Source organism: Pristis pectinata, chromosome 2, assembly GCF_009764475.1.
Source record: "Pristis pectinata isolate sPriPec2 chromosome 2, sPriPec2.1.pri, whole genome shotgun sequence".
Classification (NCBI taxonomy): Eukaryota; Metazoa; Chordata; class Chondrichthyes; order Rhinopristiformes; family Pristidae; genus Pristis; species Pristis pectinata.
The window spans coordinates 95,281,998-95,297,377 of record NC_067406.1 but is presented as its reverse complement, the minus strand read 5'-3'; the positions used below and the strand labels follow the sequence as shown (position 1 = coordinate 95,297,377).

Sequence of the window (15,380 nt, the reverse complement as noted above, 5' to 3'; positions counted from 1 at the left end):
TGACAGGCAACGGGAAGCTCAAAGTCGCTCCAGTGGACTGAACGTAGGTACTTTACAAAGCAATGCTCCTATGACTTGAGCGTATATTGCAGGTACTGGTCTAGGAATTGTTTCATGTAAGTGCTAAAATGGGACGCCTGTGCTGACTTCATCCAGGGCCTATATGGCATAATTCCCTGATCTTCAGCAGGGATTCGCACAGAAACCATGCATAATTTCAAGAGTTGTGCAAGAAGCACAATCCAACCTGAAGTGGTAGTTCTCAGCAGGAGCCGCTACAGATAGAAGGACTGAATAGTCTGACCAATGGAGAGGGTAAAAGGCATGGAAGTAAGCATCCAGCTTTCCAATTGCACGATCAGACATCGCAAGGTCGAGGGAGAAAAATTCTTTCACAAAAGTCATAGTAATTAATTCCTGAAATTTTTTTGTAAGGTGCAGAATAAAACTAAGTTGGATTGTTAGGGATGTACAGCTGGGTATTAGACAAGTTATCAAGCTATATATAAAATTATAAAGCTATTACAGTTACTAACCATTGTTTTTAACTAGTTTTCTGCTAAGAATGTTTGTTCTTTTTCTAAATTGTTTATGTATCCAAGTGTCAGAAAAATGTGTTTTTTTTTCAGTTGGTACTGTGAGTTTTCCATAAAAAAGTACTCAGTGCTTCTCACTGTTCAATTGAATGTGGAAACTCAGTGCATGACTTATATTAAAACAGCACTTTTTTGTCTATCTGTTAACATTATTGTTCCGTATGCATCTGTGTGAGTGAGTGTATGTATGCGAGTGCATGTAACTGTGTGAACGAGAACATTCTATAACCATTGTTCTGCCATCCACCCTTCATCAGTGCTGTTTTCCCTCCTTTTCATATGCTTCCATTCAGTGCTGTAAACAGGTAGGTGGTCTTGACACAAGAATAATGTCACAGTGCCATGGCTGTGTCTGCAATCCACTTTTTCCTGTTACTACAATGCTGCTTGGGGTTGAGGGTGGAGGCTTTCAGTTTGTGCACTAGAGCTATCTCCATGGCTGCATCACTCTCCTTTGATGTTCGCTGAATGTTCGCTGCTAAGCTGCTCACATCAGGCAGGGTTTACACGACTATAATAATGCTGAAATAGCTGCCATTACTGCCTTTCTTTTCTTGTGACTGCTGGCCTGAGATTCAGCAGCTTGGATTATTCAGCAGGAGCCTACCAATGATTGACTTGATAGGGGTGGGAGGGGGGAGTGGAGTTGAAGCTTGATTATTATTTTATATTTTTTTCCACAGCAGTGGGTTGCTGGGTGTATATTTTTAGGAATACATTCTTGCTGCAGGGACTCAATTTGTTTTCCTCCAGGTATTTGTTGTAAAAAAAAATTTGAATGCAATTTTTTTATTTTGCTGGCAGTCACATATATTTGCTATTTACTGTGATCACCTATTTTACTGTTAATGCTGAATATTATTACTACTGTTTCTGACATGTTCTCCTGTTAAGGATTATATAAAACATATGTAGTGCCTATTAGAAATTACGAATGTTATTTTATAAATGTTGGGTTGTTTTTAATGAAGGCTTTAATAGTATCCTATGAAAACTATTACATGATTTTTCAATTTATCAATAACCTTTTGTCATGTCACATGGACTATGTACTGAATCCATCCACGTAGGTTTCTTTTTACGCTGACTTATTTAGCTGCTACATTAAGGTAATACTGAACGTTGGGGGAACAGGTTCAGTTCTCCCTTACATCTTCATCACTGACCTTGCTATCTTTAGACTCGAATGAGCAAAACATATTCTTAACCCTTTCAGAGCACATTTCTACTTGAGCCACTCAAAATAAAAAAGACAGAGAAATGTATCAGGGAATCTCAGTCCAAATGTTGAAGCAACAAACAATGCATCAGAAAGAGTAACTTGCTGCCGAACAAATTATTGAATGCTACCTTTATTAGGCATAATTTTGATTGAGGCATTTAGGAAAATGATGCAAACTGATATCTTGAATACTTGATTCAACATCCACCAGAAAAGTACAAACGTTCATTGTAATGAGGACCAGAGGATGACAATGTTATCATGGTGTGATTTTATTGAAGACTGGAATGGAGTCCCACATGGTGTCAAATCTAACAGAGAAATACAACAGGATGCTGAAAGAGTGGCCTTAAAACACCATGGCATGTTTAGAAAAATAAATGTAATTCTTCAGAAAGATTCCTTCTGAGCAAGCAAGGACAAGAAAATACTTGGGTTTTTCATAGCGCAGTTTGTTCCTATGACAGCATCTTTTTGGAATTGGTATTGGTTTATTATTGTCACTTATACCGAGGTACAGTGAAAAACTTGTACAGGTCAATTCATTACACAGTGCAGTTACATTGAGTTAGTACAGAGTGCATCGATGTAGTACAGGTAAAAAACAGTAACAGTGCAGAGTAAAGTGTCACAGCTACAGAGAAAGTGCAATGCAATAAGGTGCAAGGTCACAAGGTAGATCGTGAGGTCATAGTCCATCTCATTGTATAAGGGAACCGTTCAATAGTCCTCAGGCTCTTGTATCTTCTACCAGATGGAAGGGGAGAGAAGAGAGAATGTCCCGGCTGGGTGGGATCTTTGATTATGCTGGCTGCTTCACCAAGACAGCGAGAGGTAAAGACAGAGTCCAAGGAGGGGAGGCTGGTGTCCATGATACGCTGGGCTGTGTCCACAACTCTCTGCAGTTTTTTTGCAGTTCTGGGCAGAGCAGTTGCCATACCAAGCCGTGATACATCCAGATAGGATGCTTTCTGTGGTGCATCGGTAAAAGTTGGTGAGAGTCAAAGGGGACAAACCAAATTTCTTTAGCCTCCTGAGGAAGTAGAGGCGCTGGTGAGCTTTCTTGGCCGTGGCATCTACGTGATTTGACCAGGACAGGTTGTTGGTGATGTTCACTCCCAGGAACTTGAAGCTCTCAACCCTTTCGACCTCAGCACCATTGATGTAGACAAGTGCATGTACACAACCCCTTTTCCTGAAGTCCATGACCAGCTTTTTAGTTTTGTTGACATTGAGGGAAAGGTTGTTGTCATGACACCATTCCACTAAGCTTTCTATCTCCTTCCTGTGCTCCGACTCATCGCCGTTTGAGGTACGGCCTACAACGGTGGTATCATCTGCAAACTTGTAGATGGAGTTAGAGCAGAATCTGGCCACACAGTCATAAGTGTATAGGAGTAGAGGGCTGAGGACGCAGCCTTGTGGGGCACCAGTGTTGAGAATAATCGTACCAGAGGTATTGCTGCCTATCCTCACTGATTGCGGTCTGTTTGTTAGAAAGTCAAGGATCCAGTTACAGAGGGAGGTGTTGAGTCCTAGGTCTTGGAGTTTGGTGACAAGCTTGCTTGGGGTTATTGTATTGAAGGCAGAGCTGTAGTCAATAAACAATAGTCTAACGTAGGTGTCTTTACTGTCCAGATGCTCCAGAGCTGAGTGTAGGGCCAGGGAGATGGCATCCGCTGTAGACCTGTTTCGGTGATATCTACTCTAAGTTAAAGAAGAGATTATTAGCTGCAGTGGAATTGCAATGATGTTTCTATCATCAATTTTCTTTAAGGATAATCGGTCATCATGATATCCATTGTGCTAAAATGGTGGAGAACTTACTTTTATAAAGGGTTTGATTGGATTATTTATGAAGGAAGTACTTCCACTTTGGAGAAAACCAACAAGGAGTCATAAATCTGGTTATCAGTTTGACAGAATTAAAATTCCACCAATCCTGCAATCTCCCAGACTGTCCTGGGGAAAATTCTACTGTATTAAAGATATTTTATAACTGCAAGTTGTTATTGTTTGTATCGCGAATTTAAGTACAAAGATGGCTAAATATGGGGACCAAAATGAAAGTGAATGGGAAATAATGGCTAAAAAGAGCACAGCCAATGATAAGGATCTTTAAGGGATTTTAAGGTAGGGAATAACGTAGAGGTGTAACCATGGCACAGCCAGTGAAGCTGCTGCCTCACAGCTCCAGTGAATCAGGAGTGATCCTGACCTCTGGTGCTGCCAGTGTACTGTTTTCATGTCCTCCTTCTGACTGTGTGAGTTTTCTCCAAGTGCTCCAGTTTTGTCCCACATGCTAAATATGTGTGGGTTATTAGGTTAATTACCCATTGTGAATTGCCCCAGTGTGTAGCTAAGTGGTACAATCTGGGGAAAATTGATGGGAATGGGAGGAAAATAAAATGGGAATTTGTGTAGGATTAGTGTAAATGACTGTTTGTTGGTCAGTGTGGACTTGATGAGCTGAAGGGCATGTTTCCATACTGTATGATTCTATCTCTGCCTTAAAGTATCAGAGCCATAGTGAGGCAAGTAGTTCTAGAAAATAGAGGCATAGGGATTCAAGGATAAAGAGGGGCCAGCATTCATTGTGAGATTGGGAAAAATATTAAATCGGTAATTATTGTCACATGTACAGTGAAAAAGTTGTCTTGCATACCGTTCATACAGATCAAAACACAGTTCATTGAGGTAGTACAAAGTAAAACAATAACAGAATGCAGTATAAAGTGTTAGAGAGAGAGTGCAGGTAAACAATAAGGTGCAAGGTCATAACAAGGTAGATTGTGAGGTCAAGACTCCATCTTGTACCAGTGAACCATTCAATAGTCTTATAACAGTGGGATAGAAGCTGTCCTTGAGCTTGGTCGTATGTGCTTTCAGGCTTTTGTATCTTCTGCCCTATGGGAGAGGGGAGAAGAGAGAATGACCGGGGTGGGTGGGGTCTTTGATTATGCTGGCTGCTTTACTGAAGCAGCGAGAAGTATGGACAGAGTCCATGGAGGGGGGGCTGGTTTCTGTGAAGTGCTGAGCTGTGTCCATAACTCTGTGCAGTTTCTTGCAGTCATGGGCAGAGCAGTTGCCACACCAAGCATGATGCATCTGGATAGGATGCTTTCTATGATGCATTGACAAAAATTGGTGTGGGGGTGGGGGGTCAAAGGGGATATGCCAAATTTCTTTAGCCTCCGCAGGAAGTAGAGGTACTTTTGAGCTTTCTTGGCCATGGCATCAACTCAGTTGGACCAGGACAGGCTATTGGTGATGTTTGCTCCAAGGAACTTGAATCTCTCAACCCTCTCCACCTCAACACTGTTATTGTAGACAGGAGTATGGGCACTGCCCCCCCCCTCCTGAAGTCAATAACCAGCTCTTTTGTTTGCTGACATTGACGGAAATGTTGTTGGCGTGACACCATGTCTCTAAGCTCTCTATCTCCTTCCGGTATTCTGACTCATTGTTATTTGAGATACGGCCCATGACGGTGGTATCATCTCCAAACTTGTAGATGAAGCTAGAGCAGTCATGAGTGTATAGGGAGTAGATTAGGGGGCTGAGGATACACTCTTGTGGGGCACCAGTGTTGATAATGATCGTGGTGGAGGTGTTGCTGCCTATCCTTACTGATTGACAAGGATCCAGTTACAAATGGAGGTGTTGAGTCCCAGGTCTTGGAGTTTGGAGATGAGTTTGCTTGGAATTATAGTACTGAAGGCGGAGCTGTTGTCAATAAGTATTAGGCCTCCAGCTCATAATGATGCTGGAGGAACTCAGCAGGCCAGGCAGCATCCATGGAGAAAAGCAGGCAGTCAACGTTTCGGGTCAGGACACTTGTTCAGAACTGAAGATAGGAAAAGGGGAAGCCCAATATGTTGGAGGGAAAAGCGGAGCAGTGACAGGTGAACAAAAGAGGGGAGGCGGGGTGGGCACTAGGTGGTGATAGATAGATGCAGGTAAGAGATGGTGATAGGCAAGTGCGGTGGAGGAGCGGAGAGCAGATCCACCGGGGGATGGGTCAAAGGTAAGGAGGAAAAAAGGGGGGGGGTAGAAAATAGGAAGATAGGCTGGGAAAGGGAAGGAAAGAAGAAGCATGGTGGGGGTGGAGGGGTACTGTTGTGGGGATTACTTAAAGTGGGAGAATTCAATGTTCATGCCATTAGGCTGCAAGGTTCCAAGACGGAAAATGAGGTGCTGTTCCTCCAGTTTGCGCTTGGACTTCTCCTGGCAGTGGAGGAGGCCGAGGACTGACAGTTGCCCAACTTCTTGGATTAGTAATCCTTATACCTCTAAAATTGAAACTAACTGTTGCTTGAATACGCCATCAGTTGCCTTCATTGGGACCTTATTATACAACTTTCACACCTTTAGTTGAGTGTGGTCTTCTTAACCTCCCCTTCAAGTTTCAGTTTCTTTACTTTTCGCTTGCATCACCTGATATTGGTACTCCTTTGTCATGGCGAATCATTTGGCTTGAATAATTTTGTCAGTTCCCTGCTTTCCTGCCTCAAGTAACATTTCTGACATGACTCAAGTAGATCTATGCATTCTTATAGGGTTGAAGATGGTTATTACACCATCCATGGAATTCAGCTCAAATTTAACACCAGCTTCTGCAGACTTTTAATGCACCACATAGTCACATGGTTACTGTAAGGTACATGTGACTGACTACCACTTGCCTCAATGTAGCTTCCAGGGGCTTCCATGGAATATCTGCATTTAGTTGCTGAAAAGCTTGTAAAAAGCCAAAGGAGAGCTTGCTCATCGTACATTGGGGTTCTTGGAGTTGGTTTTCAATTCTTTACAAGCATGTTATTTTCTGAAAATAAATCCCTATAAAAGCCTTCTGATTCTGTTACAGCAGCTTGAATGAAGGGTTAATTTTTTTTCACATAAAGAAGGTACTATCTATTTCTGATGCACAATTTCTCTGTATCTGATAAAGCAACACTGGAAATATTTTGCTCTTTGTTCCCATGTTTCGAATAAATTTACCTTAATTGGAAGAAAATCAAAATGGATTATTAAAATATTTTCTTTCTATAGCCTATTATATCTACAAGGCCAGAATATATGATTCACCCTGGTTAAATGATCCATCATTATCAAAAGGCTTTTTAGGCATTTTTGTTTGGCTGCTGCCAGAGTGTTCTGGAACAAGTATTTTGATCATTGAAAATGCAGAATGCTCCCCCTATGCTTATTTTGTTTTCTTTTTGTTAGTTCCCAATCCCCTGGAAGTTGCATAAGTATTAATTGCATGCTTTCTTCACTCTCCTGCCCATTCCACTACATCATTGTGCTGCTGCATTTCCACGGCAACTGGCCAATCCATCAGCCTGCGATCCTTCAGTTCAGACAGGTCCAACACACCAAGCCATGGTCCACACCACAGGGACAGTGCCATGATTGAAGAAGTAATCACAGCCACAAGTAGCCAGGTATGCAATATTTCCTCTCTGGTACAAACTATATAATGCGTGTTATTTTAAAACCTATTCATGTCTGGATTGTCCATTGGCAATTTTTAAACTAAATAGAAAGACTTAACTAAATAAAGCCCATCTTTGATGATTTTCCTTTTTAGTTCATTCAAGGTATGTTTACAGATTATGTATATTTTATATTTTTATTGTAATTAAAAACAATGTAATGAAGAAGCAATGTATTTATTTTTTTATAAATGCAATACAAACAGTATAGGCTTTTATTGCTAAGATTTTTAATATGTTCCTAAAATGATAACTTTGGATCCATTTAAATGTGAATATCTTTTGAAATAGAATTGTATTTTTAAATGTGTCCAGTAGTTCTAACTTTATTGACAAAGTCTAACCAGTAGTTTCACTACATTGGCTTTAAAAGGAAGTGTTACTTTGAAATTACAGGTAGCTTTGGCTAAGGGCCCTGAGAAGGATTCTACACATCGCTTAAATTGGGAAACGGAGAACTTGGACAATGTAGCACTCTCTTCCAGCCCAATACATTCAGGGTGAGATATATAAACACATCTGACAGACATAAAGAAGGTGGAGAAGCATGTGTGTTTGTGGAGGCAGTTGAAAAATTAACATGATCTGTATTCAGCATGAATGTATCAGTTGATCAAAGAAGTCTTAACTGTATTTTACTTTTGCATTCTTTACATTCAAATGAGAAAGTGACATTGTTTATTTAGAAAAAAAACCAAAAGTTATCCTTCAATACTAAATTTTGCATATTTCAAAACCTAAGTTTTTTGATAGACTTTGTAAATTGTAAGCAACTTAGTAATGTCCAGGGATGATAATCAGGTAAACACAGGAGAAATGCACCTCATTAGCATGGGACAGATGAAAGCCCAATTTAGGACATGCACTCTTCATACAGGAAATTGGTACTACTCAGCTTAATCTGCGTATTTAAACACTTCATTCACTGTTCCACCCTTTTTAGTATACTCCCATAACACTTATGTAAATGAAGTATCCAAACTTAGGACGTAATTGGTTATACTGAAGTTGCAAAGACCTGAAAATTAAGAATTATTTTCTGAAATTGAACTGAAAATTACAAATTTTATCATTGTTTATTAAAATACATGATTGAAATTCAAAGGGATAATGCTTCCTTTTAAACATCATGCAACTGAAACACAGTAATGACAATTTCAGGGTCATTTTGCATCTCTCCAAAAATTCGACATCACACTTTCTGCACTGAGTCACTGTTGTGAATCTGATGTGATTTCTACATTGGGGCACCCAGGATGCTATTACTCCCCATGCTGTGCATCATTTGAAAGTTGGGAACTTGTCCTGGAGGTACCTATTGTTGTGTACTCCTGAGATGACATTGTACCACCCATATATCAAACGCAGTTAGCAACATAGAGTAATACAGCCTTTGGTGCAGGCTAACCAAGATGCCCATCTAAGCGGTCCCATTTGCCCACATTTGGCCCATATCCCTCTAAACCTTTGCTGTCCATGTACCTATCCAAGTGTCTTCTAAATTTTGTTATTTACACCTGCCTCAACACTTCCTCTGGCAGCTCATTCCACATATCCACCACCTTCTGTATGAAGAAGTTGTCCCTCACGTCTTTCCCCACTCACCCTAACCTATACCCTCTAGTTTTGGGTTCCCTTTCCTTGGAAAAAAAGACTGTCTACCTTCACCCTGTCTATGCCTTTCACGATTTTATACACCTCTATCTCAGTCTCCTATACTCCAAGGAATAAAGGTCAAAGCCTGCCCAACCACTCCCTATAACTCAGGCCCTCGAATCCTGGCAACATTCTCGAAAACATTCTTTGCACTCTTTCCAGCTTAATGATGTCTTTCCTATAACAGGGTGACCAAAACTGTCCACAATACTCCAGATGCGGCCTCACTGATGTCTTATGCTGCTGCAACGTAACATTCCAACCCCTGGATGATGAAGGCCAGTGTGCCAAAAGCCATCTTCACCACCTTGTCCACCTGTGATGCCACTTTCTGAGAGCCATGTACTTGTACTCCAAGGTCCCTCTGTTTCACAAACATGCCCCAGGGTCCTACCGTTCACTGTGAAAGTCCTGCTCTGATTTGACTTCCCAAAATGCAACACCTCACACTTATCTGGATTGAATGCCATTTGTCGTTCATCAGCCCACTTACCCAGCTGATCAAGATCCCCTTGCAATTTTCGAAAAACTTCTTTACTGTCTACGATACCACCTACTTTAGTATCATCTGCATACTTATTAACCATGCCTTGTACATTCTATTCCAAATTATTTTATATAAATGACAAACAACAATGGATCCAGCTCTGACCCATGTGGCACACCACAAGTCACAGGCCTTCAGTCTGAGAAACAACCTTCGACCATCAACCTCTGTTTCAGACCGATTATGTATCCACCTAGCTCACTCTCCCTGGATCCAATAAGATCTACCCTTCCAGACTAGTCTTCCATGCAGGACCTTCTCAAAGGCCTTACAAAAGTCCATGGAGACAACATCTACTGTCCTGCCTTTATTAATGCTCTTAGTTACCTCTTCAAAACCTCAATCAAATTTGTGAGACACAATTTCCCACACACAAAGCCGTGCTGACTATTCCTAATCAATCCTCACTCATCCTGTCCCTCAGAATCCCCTCCAGTAACCTACCCACCATTGATGTCAGGCTTACCTGCCTGTAGTTCCCTCGCTTGTCTTTGCTGCCCTTCTTAAATAACGGTACAATATTAGCCACCCTCCAGTCTTCCGGAATTTCACTCATGGCTAAAGGCAATGCAAGTATCTCAGCAGGGAACTCCACAATTTCTTCACTAGCTTCCCACAAGGTCCAAGGATGCACTTGGTCAGGCCTGGGGTTTTATCCACCTAAATATGCTTTTGAACTGCCAATACCTCGTCTTTGAATGCCTTCCGGGTGAATAACATTGTGCTGGGTTACCCCAACCCCAAACTGCAATGCAAACTGTACCACCATCACTCCCATTGAAAATTTATATTCATGATTTTTTTTTCCCCTCTCCCCTACAACCTCCACACCCCATCCCACAACATGATTTCCCATGTGCTGTTGAAGTACTGATCCCTGATTATTATCTCCCCTCCCTAATTCCCTTCAAAGAAGCTATCACTATCCAATCTTTGACCAGAGTTGAAGGTATCCATCACATCTGAATTGCATTCATGCAGTGAAGCAGGCCCTGAAATCTTCAAGGATATTCTAGATACTTTCCTTCCCAAAGGTGGGAGACTTGTTTTGTGAAATGGTGGCGGGGAGGTGGGGAAGGTTGTCTCAAGCAATGTGATTATTGCTCTGCATCCCCACCGTACAGTAAGATGTTCTGAAAGATATAACATTATGAGGGTGAATGATTGGGTGAATGAACACAGTCTTTTTCCCAGGATTGGGGAATCAAAAACTAGAGGGCATAAGTTGAAGGTGAGAGGGGAGAAATTTAATAGAAACTTGGGAGGAAACTTTTTCACCCAGAGGGTGGTCTGTATATGGAATGAGCTGCCAGAGGAAATGGCTGAGGCAGGTACATTAACAACACTTAAAAAATATTTGGACTGGTACATGGATTGGAAAGGTTTAGAAAGATATGGGCTATATGCAGACAAATGGGACTAGCTTAGATTGGCATCTTGGTCGGCATGGACCAGTTGGGGCAAAAGGCCTGTTTCTGTGTTGTCTGACTCTGTGGTTCCCTCCTTGAAAGAAATACAAATAGATAAAGAGAAATAGGAGCAGGAGTAGGCAATCTGTCCCTTTAAAGCATGCTCCACCATTCATCAAGATCACCTACCTCAAACACACTCACCTGCACAATCCCTGTATCCCTTGAAATCCAAAAATTCATGGATCTGTTTTGAATGAACTCAACAACTGAGCTTACACAGCCCTGTCAATGTTTCATCTGATCACCAATTCCCCCATTCAAACTTTGTATGAATGAATCCAATCAGCATTCATTTAAAACATTGCCAATAAGAGACACCAATCTGCCTGTTCCCAATGTCCCTAATCCCCAAACTCTCCTTCAAAGGCAGTCCCAGCCCTCCTTCAAACATTTCCAGGCTCAATCCTCAAACCCCTCTTTAAACAATTCCGCTCCTAATCACCAAACAAATAAAGTAACATTACAATACCCCTTCAAATAATGCTGGTCCCAATCCCTAACTGCTCCATCAAATAATATCAACTCCAATCCTCAATTCTCCATGCAAATGTTGTTCTTTGAGGAATTGAGTGATTGAGGAATTGAAGGTTATGGGTAACTGACACAGAAGAGGAGTTGAGGCCAGCATGGATCACCTATGATCATATTGAATGGTGAGGCAGGCTTGGTGGCCTACTCCTGCTCTTATTTCCTTGTGTTCTTACATTCAGATCCCCTTTAAAACTCCTCCTTCTCACACATCTATGCCCTCTTGTTTTTAATACCACTACCATGGGGAAAAGGTTTTGACTATTTACCCGATCTATGCTTGTCATAAACTTGCAAACTTCTTTCAGGTCAGTCCTCAGCTTCCATTGCTCCAGGGAAAACAGGCCCAGCCTATCCAACCTTCCCCCCTAACTAAAGTCCTGCAGTCCAGGCAGCATCCTGGCTAAGCTCCTCTGCACTCTCTCCAGCGTAATCACATCCTTCTTACAGTGTGGTGACCAGAACTTCACACAGTACTCCGAGTTGCAGCATAACATCTCAACTCTTATATTCTATGCCCTGATATGAAGGCAAGTATGCCACATGCCTTCTTCACCACTGTGGACCAAGTCTGTGGACTTGGATCCCACAGGTCTCTGTTCATCAACATTCCTTTGTGCTGTACCATTTACTGTTTTCCATCCTCCAAGTCCAGGCAATTAATGTTAAGTTCTGATAATGTTTCTAACACAGTAGAATACCTAAATCCCATCTCTGATTGATATCCTATCTGATTGAAATACCAATTGGCTGGGTAGGTTACTTGGTGGGGGAGGTGCACAAGTTAAGCATCCATCTCCCCAAGACTGAGCAGTGCAAACAAAGCCTGGTCTTGTCACTGAATGATCTGTTAATGGGCTTCATACAGTCCTCAGTCTCAATTTTAATGAGATATGAAACTCATCTGTTTCACTGCCAGATAAAAAGTGATTTTTTAAAGCTGTTTATCAAGAAATTTTGGATCAGGCTGACGATCGAGTACAATGAGCGGCACGGTAGCATAGCGGGGGGTGGGGTGGGGGGGGCGGCATGGTAGCGTAGCGGTTAGCGCGACGCTATTACAGTGCCAGCGATCGGGGTTCGATTCCCATTGCTGTCTGTAAGGAGTTTGTACGTTCTCCCGTGTCTGCGTGGGTTTCCTCCGGGTGCTCCGGTTTCCTCCTGCATTGCAAAGATGTATGGGTAGGTTAATTGGGTTTAAAATGGGCGGTGTGGACTCATTGGGCTGGAAAGGCCTGTTACCACACTGTAAATAAAAATTTAAAAAAAAAAAAAAATTTTTAATTTTAAAAACAGAGGAAACCATCATGATTAGGATCCTGTAGCAGAACAGTTCATTGCATTTGTTCAGTACAAAATATGAATCATCTAATAATTTATTTCCAGTGAGGTGTCTCAATTAAGTGACTCTTATTGTACTTTTAGTTGTATTGAATGCAGTAATATTTTCGATGTCTGTAAAGTTGACAAGGTTGCTGTGGTTAGATTTATTTCTCAGCATATTTATTGTTCCCCTCCTCCATTTATTCATCTTTTTTAAATCTCCCAATGCTGCCTCCCACCTTTGTATCTTATCCTTCAGCTACTGGAGCAAGATGGTGCAAGACATAGGAACCTTACAGCCAGCAGGGTGAGAAGACTTTTAACCTATCTGTCTGGACTGGATCTGAACTTGGGGTAGGGCGGGAAGGGATATTAGTCCCAAACATCCAGTGTTTTCAAAGCATTGAGCAGGTAAAATGGTCCAGATTACTTACCTACCAGCAAACAAACCAGATCCCACCCATTCCATGTATTAAAGATGATTCTAGATAGGAGGTGAGGGTGCTCACCCATTGCTGGTCAGGCCCTAATTTCTGTTCCCCTTTGCCATTTGGATTCTAGTAGTGCTAATGGGACTTAACAGCAATTTTAACTCCAGCCTGCTAAACCTTATGCTTTGCTCTTCAGGTAAGTTTGGTGCTTTCCTTTGTGGGGACAGACTGAACACAGGTTGTGCTCCTGTACGTTTCAAGGGAAAAGTTTTGCTGCCACATCGCACCATTCCTGTGTAACTGTTAACAGACTTTGGTCACATGATTTTCCTGGAGAGTGGCTGCTATTTTCCACCAGTTGCAGGCAGAAAGTGGTGATGCATTGGTGATGCCAGGGCATCGTAATCCTGAGGGCAGGTGGGAAACACAGTAAAAATAAAAATTTCTCCCACATACAGGAGGTAAAATATTAACTGAAATTAAACTCCTCTTTCTGATGTCTAAGTAGATACAGAGTGTCGAATATGCTGAAAAAGATTACTTGATCATACATTACTTTTGCTATTTTCTATTAGGAATAGTAATTGATATTATAATTTTGAAATGATTCATCCATGTGAAATGGAGCCTTATAGGCAAGGATAAAAATTGTTTGTTTTTAGATATCCTGTTATCACAATTTTGTAACGTGTACTTCCATGTTCTGCCATCATTTACTTTCGTCCTACAGCAGTGAAGCAGTACCTTCAACTTTGACCCCAGTGATAAAACTAATTGATTCCTCAATGTTACCACTGGCATTTCAGAATGATTTCTAAGCTTGAGGCATGCATGCACTACTTAGAGGAATTTCTATCCTTTCAATATGTTTGAGGCCTCAGTAGGAAATTGCTTATGTGAAAGCTGTGCACCAATGGTAAAAAAAAAACTGGAGAACTAAAGGCAAGTTTTGGTATGGTGCAATTATTTATTATTGCTGATTTTAAGTAGAATCTTCTTTCACTAAACTGGAAAAACCCACACTCTGGGTATCCAATCATGCTACACAGAAATGACCCCTTTAGCCCGCCACATCCATTCCAACCTTTTTGCCCACCTACACTCATCTCATTTGCCCACAATCCTTATATGCCTCACCCATTTAAGTGTTTACAGTTTAACTATTCACAGTTTAAGTTAAATCTTTTTTGCTGTAGATTCCAGCATCTGGAGTCTCCATTAAGTTAAATCTTGTTAAATTATTCCATTGCAGGATTTGTTGTCTGTTGTCAAAGTGGACTGGTATGTTTCCTTTTGAGGAGTTTTTAAAAAAAAGAGCAGAAGGTTTTATTGGATTGAGACCTGTTGACCTTCCCACATCACTAATTGCCCACAATGACAAATCAAATAGTCCTCTAATCATATTGATAAGGCAATATGAGATTCCATTTCAATCCTCTCCTTCAGCAAAGCCCTGGCAATTGAAAAAATAATCAATTAACAGGTTATCCATCTGCATAGAACTCATCACCAAACAGCCATCTTTGAAATTAATCTGAAGAGTTCTTCAGGCTGACGATGTACCCGACTGAACCAGGTGGGATCCTCGGGCATTATTGGTAGTCAGAATCCTGGGGGTGTTTTGACTGCTCCCGAGCAATTCCCTCCCACCCTCTGAAGTCTTTTCTTTCTTCCGTAGGAACCCATTTCCCCCTTCAACATCTTTACTTCTCTTCTGAAATTCTCTCCTTGCCAATTAACTTGGAAGCCACCAGCAATAAAGGTCAACACTAACCTTCTTCCATTGACAGCTGCTTTTCACATTCTTCTTCCCTATTGCCTATCATGGTCATGTGACTTCTCTAGTAATTAACCTTCTGGTTTTCGAATGCCCTGTTTTCCATTGCTTAAATACATATTCTGTTTCAGCTATTCTTCTCCAGTCGCTGACAGTGAATCAAGGTGAAAATTTGCATTGTGGGTTTCAGTGTGGTTCCATTTACTTTGTTTGCTGTTTCAACCCTCTTTAACCTTGGCTCAAAATGCTTTCAATGCTTTGCCTTTTTTCGATGCATTAACCAAAACAAATGCAAACGTCATTAACAAATACTTAAAACAGTGATGTTTT

The 15,380-nt window shown here is 41.3% G+C and overlaps 1 protein-coding gene across 20 annotated transcripts in view; it reads left to right on the top strand.

Moving 5' to 3' along the window:
- Positions 1-15,380, top strand: part of ank2b (ankyrin 2b, neuronal) — a 781,056-nt gene that overhangs the window by 658,030 nt on the left and 107,646 nt on the right. For 14 of the 20 annotated variants that reach the window (XM_052010168.1, XM_052010170.1, XM_052010161.1 and 11 more), the window contains 3 exons: positions 7,163-7,265; positions 7,713-7,816; positions 13,102-13,149. In XM_052010168.1, the coding sequence (XP_051866128.1) occupies positions 7,163-7,265; positions 7,713-7,816; positions 13,102-13,149 (255 nt within the window). The remainder of the gene's footprint in view (positions 1-7,162; positions 7,266-7,712; positions 7,817-13,101; positions 13,150-15,380) is intronic. The other 6 variants (XM_052010179.1, XM_052010174.1, XM_052010180.1 and 3 more) reach the window with 1 other exon arrangement.